This window comes from Podarcis raffonei, chromosome 3 (assembly GCF_027172205.1).
Source record: "Podarcis raffonei isolate rPodRaf1 chromosome 3, rPodRaf1.pri, whole genome shotgun sequence".
NCBI lineage: Eukaryota > Metazoa > Chordata > Lepidosauria > Squamata > Lacertidae > Podarcis > Podarcis raffonei.
The window spans coordinates 71,453,481-71,459,480 of NC_070604.1; the positions used below are offsets into that span (position 1 = coordinate 71,453,481).

The 6,000-nt window shown below is 42.7% G+C and overlaps 1 protein-coding gene across 1 annotated transcript in view; it reads left to right on the top strand.

Annotated features, from left to right (window-relative positions):
• FNDC1 (fibronectin type III domain containing 1) overlaps window positions 1-2,276 on the top strand; it is an 87,443-nt gene extending 85,167 nt beyond the window's left edge. Inside the window, exon 19 of the mRNA XM_053382299.1 lies at window positions 1,297-2,276. Within this exon, the coding sequence (XP_053238274.1) occupies window positions 1,297-1,412 (116 nt within the window). The 3' untranslated portion in view covers window positions 1,413-2,276. The remainder of the gene's footprint in view (window positions 1-1,296) is intronic.
• The last annotated feature ends 3,724 nt before the right edge of the window (window positions 2,277-6,000 follow it).

Consider the following 6,000-nt stretch of genomic DNA (forward strand, 5'->3'; position numbering starts at 1 on the left):
TTACCCTGATACCTTTGACTTCTGTTTGAATTGTGAGTGCTGATATCCAGCCTCCCTCATTTTCCTTACTCCTCTATGGGAAACTAAAGTCCTTTCCTAGGTAAGCATATTTTGGGGACCTTAATTATCCAAATGACCCCAAATTATTCTGGGGCATCCTTACACCTTGCCACAAAGAGATGCATATGCTGTAGGGAAATCTCATTTTCCCAGCACTCAAATTGCATGGACAAAAAGTTATTTTTTCTCCAGCTAGCACACTCATAGCCACGCAGAATGCAGTTAGCGTCATCACAAGTAACTGAACTTCTTCAGCCTGTCAAATTCAGGAAACGACATGGCTGGATCTTCCCATGCCACTCTTGTTCTTGCTTTGTGAAGTATGAAGTACCAGTTTCTGTGCCACAGCACTGGGAGATGCAGGAAACCCGAAATATGGAGCAATATGTGCAGAACAAAGCTGGGTATTGGGTGTGAATGAATTGTAGGTCTAGAAACAGTACTGATTACCCAAGAGGAAGGGGACTCTTTCTGTTGGGCATCTAAGGTGCTTCTTGGAACAGTTACGTATCCTTTTCTATGCAACTGTTTCAAGAATGCCCAACAGAAAGTTGTGTGCCATATGCAAGAATACAGTGGCAATCATTTGAGGTGATTTCCCAGACAGCAGGATTAGACCACACTTTACCATAATATTCCCGTGTCATGAAATTCTACTCAATATTGATCCAGAGCAGAACTCCAACTTATAGTTAGCAGAGCAAAAACTTAAGTATGTTGCAGGATCCCCCAAAATAGACCAGAGGCAATTATATTTCATCCAGCAGAGCTTTACTGCCACTGAAGGCAAATGAGCATAATGGTCACAAATCCAATACATTCAGGATTAGCACTGTCGATAAGAAATCCAGTTGCAGCAGACTCAACTTAAACTTACAATAACTTAGAACAAATCTAAACCTTACAGAACACCACACCAGAAGGAAAGAGAGATAGAAAGTGAAAGTGGAACCCAGGATCCTTCTGGCCTCACTATTATAGTCAGCATGATCTTGACTGAGATAACAGAACCAGTTTAAGCCAGCTGTACTCAGCTTCTCTGAAGGAATAACCCAAACACCATGAACCTTCAGCTTGTTTCTTTCAGACAGTGATACTTCCAGAACCCTCTTGAATTAATTAGAATAGGAAAGCTCTCTACACATCAGATCAATACTTTCTGCACTAAGAAATGCAAACTGACATCCTATGATGATGGTGCTAAGATACTAAATGCCATTATTTTGACTCCTACAGGTTATTATCGCCAATATCGGCAAGAGCCTGTATCGTTTGGACGCATTGGGTACATGACGCCTTACTACTATGTGGGCTGGTATGAGTGTGGTGTGCCTATTCCAGGGAAATGGTAACTGTGCCGAGGTCTTCCTGCAACGATTCAGCGCAGTCCAGCCAGCAGTGCCTTTTGAATGACTGTCATTGGAGGACTCTGAGCAGTTGGTTTGGCAAAGAGAGGAAAAAACGGAAACATGGAAAGGATGGAACTAGTCAAGAGTCGACGATAGACGCGGATGAAACTCCATGTTGTGTAGACTTTTGTAAACCTAAGTCTATGGTGCTGCTTGATTACTCTGCTTTAGAGCACAGACAGGAGTTCTGCCTTCCTTCTCCTTGCCTCTAAAAGGCATGGAGATGTATCTACAATGGGTGCTACCTGTGCTCACTGAAACCTCATATATTCGGTTAGCCACGAAAAATTGGAATGGTGATGTATCTTGCAAGGAATGACTTAAGCATGCTTTGCTTGCATTACGGAATGCTAACCACTTTCCACTGCTATTAACGGGATTCTCTGCTGCCTTCCACTGGCAGAGTCTTATGCTTCAGAATGTTGCTATGCAGTCATGCCGTGTTACTTAAATGCCCATGAGAACCGATCAATGTTACTCAAGACTTCTCCTGTGGGTTTGCACATTGCTCCACGATATACCAGGTCACTATGTAAATTCAACTTATAAAAAGCAGCCAACAACCACCAGTACTGTATGCTTGCAAAAGTATTTCTTAGAACTGAGGTTTTCTTGTTGATTTAGATGACTATGTGTATGGGAAGGTTTTATGTAAAAGGTGCTATTAATTAACAAGTCTTCTAAAAAAAAATCTGTGAAAAATATACTATGCACAATACATTAACCATGTAAAGAACCAGGCTTCTCTTCTTGTGAGTATTGTTGAACTGTAATGATGTTGATGTTTGTATAAAATAGAAGAATTCAGCACCGGACTCCGAGCAAGTGATGTTTCAATGGGGGTGATTTATTTGGTACATTTATCAATGTGACTAATATCCCAGTTTGGATGCAGCCCAGCAATATAACAGTGTGAGAGCCAGTGTGGTGCAGTGGTTAAGAGCGGTAGTCTTGTAATCTGGGGAACTGGGTTCGCGTCTCCGCTCCTCCACATGCAGCTGCTGGGTGACCTTGGGATAGTCACACTTCTTTGAAGTCTCTCAGCCCCACTCACCTCACAGAGTGTTTGTTGTGGGGGAGGAAGAGAAAGGAGAATGTTAGCCGCTTTGAGACTCCTTAAAAGGAGTGAAAGGCGGGATATCAAATCCAAACTCTTCTTCTTCTGTGCAAATTAAAGCCATGCCCAATGGTCTTTAGAGCTTAAGAGGCAGCGTCACAAATGACTTAAGCTGAAATACAGAGAAAAGCTGGTCTTACTGGAACCAAATGTGATTTCAGGTGCAATTCCACATTTGCTCAGTTGTATCCAGTGGAAAGCTGCCATTGACAAATGCCTCAGAGTAGGGCAATGTTCATTAGGATTGCAGGGGGTGGGGAATAGTTCAGTTCACTCTCCCTGAACACTGTGGCCCCAATCATGCCCCAATCCATTTTTAGAAGTGCATATTAAATACAACACATCATTTAACATAGGGCCCTTCCAGACTTGGGAGTGGCTATAGGCATTATTGCCATCTGGAGCAGTATTCTTGCACTGTAACACAGCAAATGTGGGATTAAAAAACCCCCAAAAACCAAACTGGAACATTTGTGGAATAAAAAGTTACAGGATTTCAGCAGGGTTGTGCACTGGTTGGGGAAGAAGCGGGATGTCCACCCTGAAACTGTTGCAGGCACGGACAAGCATTGAAAGCAGGATTGCAAATAACTGCCCCAATACCAACTTGAGCACAAATCTTTCACAATAAAAAGGATGCCTGGAGGGGTCTGTAATGACCAGTGTAGCCCTCAATGTAGATGATCACGCTGCATGTTTCCTTAAATCCAAGAACGTGGTTTTAGCTAGGTTGAAACATTTTATTCAGCACAGCTCCAGATGACTCCAACATATAATTGCTCTCCTAAAGCACGTAATAGTATTTGTTAATTGCATTGATTTTGGTTATATCTCTCTGGATAATGTCTATAGAGCATGAGGTCATGCAACCCATACGTCAGAAATGCTTGCACATAAAACTAGTATTTAAATGTTTTATGTGGAACAGGAAAGTGGGTCGGTCATATTTTATTTGAGTACTCAAAAAGAAGGTGCACTGATTTACTGAAACAAAAGGAGATAAAGCATTCCCTAAGGAAATATATACCATCTCTGCAATGTTGTTATAGTGAAAGCAGCATATACCTCTGCCCTCTGCGGACTATGAAATGAAAAGACAGCCCACTCAGTGAGTGGAAAGTTAAATAAGGAACATGCCTTCATGTTATTTTTATTCATCCCAATATAACCTGCTCTATACAGTAAAATCTATGCAGTAAAAACAAACAAACAAATGGACAACGTATGTTCCCAATACTTTCTTTTCCAAAATAAACTTTATAAGTGTTGACTTCCCACCACACCAAAACAATACAAACATGTCCTTAAGCTTGTATATACCATCTTCTCCTTCAGGGTTGTGCCTATTGCCTGCAATAGTGTTCCTCAACCTTGGGTCCCCAGATCTTTCACCATCTCCAGCAGGGGCAGGTTTTGATAACAAGGCACCCTGAGCAAGGACAACATTTGGCATCCCTCCCTAGATGATTCCTCTTGGTACAGTTGCTTTTCTAATGGAGCTTCTCAGTAGGTACCTGGGGGAGGAGTATTGGGAGCTTTTTGTAGGCGTTTATAGAGCATTCATCCTGATTTGTTTGCAGGGAGATTAGGTGAGAAGAGGGGAAAGTGTTGTTGTGCTTAGGTCCTTCTGGCTGGCTTCCCACAGGCATCTACAGGATGCAGGACTAGATGGGCCATTGGCCAGATCCATGAGAGCTCCTCATATGTTCTTACAGTTAATAAGCATTCATTCTGATTTGTTGGTGGGACGGTTAGATGATGGGTCAAAACAAGCATCACCCCACACTTTCCTCTCTCTCTCTCTCTCTCTCTCTCTCTCTCTCTCTCTGTGTGTGTGTGTGTGTCTTCATGTTCTCCCTTTCCTTATTGCAAGACCTCCCTATGAGCTATGTATGCAAAACCTGAACTTGAATCTCACTGGAAAATAGCAACAATTGGGAAGCACCCAAAGAGTTTTAGTAGCTGAAGCCAATGCTACGGGCTCTTTCAGGTCTGGCATCTTCAAGCAACTGCCAAAGACCTACTGATACCCTAGGCCCCCTTTCCCAACAGTTTGATGAGCACTGGGTGGCTGTCATTGTGTTGTCCAAAATAATCCACAGAAACCTTATGATCCGTGTGGTAGGACTTACAAATATTCCGTCCCCCATCCTGCATTTCCACCTCTTCTGCTTTCCTTCTCTACTGTTTTAAAGAGTTGGACTCTTTCATTTTAGTTTCCTTGAAATGCGGCTTCATCCAAACTGTGACTGAAATGTGAAACTAATTTCTCCAAATATTCGTAATAAACTAAAAGGCAAAGTTAATAGACCTCTCCCATAAACATTTTTCCACTTTGAATTGCTCTAATATGTAATCTGAGATTGTTTTACAAGCTCATGAAGGAATGTTTTTTGATTGTATGTTCTTATTTTTATCCAAGAATCTTTCAGAGTTGGATAGTCAAGCTCTTTGTGTGGGAGTGTTCATTATAATATATCGTCCCCTTTAGGCCAAATTTCATTAGCTGTTGCGCCAGGAAATACATGTTCAGGATCCGACATGATCACTGTGCTAGCATAATGTCCACCACCTGTGGCCTAGCTCAGATGTAAATAACTCAGAACAGCTTTCTGCCATTTATAGAATCATTACAATTATTTACACCCCACCTTTCAGAATACAACTTCTTCAAAGATGGATTGCAAGTAGCACTAAATTACATATTTTAAATATATTAAAAAGCCACCAGGATCTTTCCCACAGAGCACTTGATGGTACATTGTCCTGGCTAGGGCAGGCATGGAGTGGCAGAAACCTTGAGGTGGTCTTCTCCATCTCTTTTTCTTGGAATCCTTGTAATAACTAGATATGAATGTTTACCCCCAACAAGACTGCAGCTGTGTAAGGGGTGGGGAGTGGGTCCATGCATGTTGACCTCATTTCCACTATTGCATCCTGTCCACTCCCCAGTCCACATGTTGGCATGCAGAGGTCTGAAGAAGGAAGCCTATGTTAGTAGTGGGGCATGTAGTAGAGCACACTCATTTTCCTGACATCAGCATCACCGCTACTTACCTGGATGTGGGAGGGGCAGTAGGAGGTCCACCATCACAAAAGTGGTGATCCCATCAGTGCGCCCACATTGCTCCAACCTCACTGCTGTTCTGCCCCAGGTAAGCAGCAGTGATACAAATGTTGGAAGGATGTCTCTGCCCCACCACTGGCTGGTAGGCTTCCTATATGATTTAGGACCTGGGGTGCATCCTACCCAGTTAGTGCCACCACCCAAAACGCCGTGCTGTTGGTAGGCTTCTACTGAACTTCAAACAGTGAGGACACTTGTGAAATTGAACGGAAGGCAATTGTTGATGTACCCAGGTCCCAATTCATCTATGGCTTCATAGGGGCGGACAAACACCTTTAACTGTACCT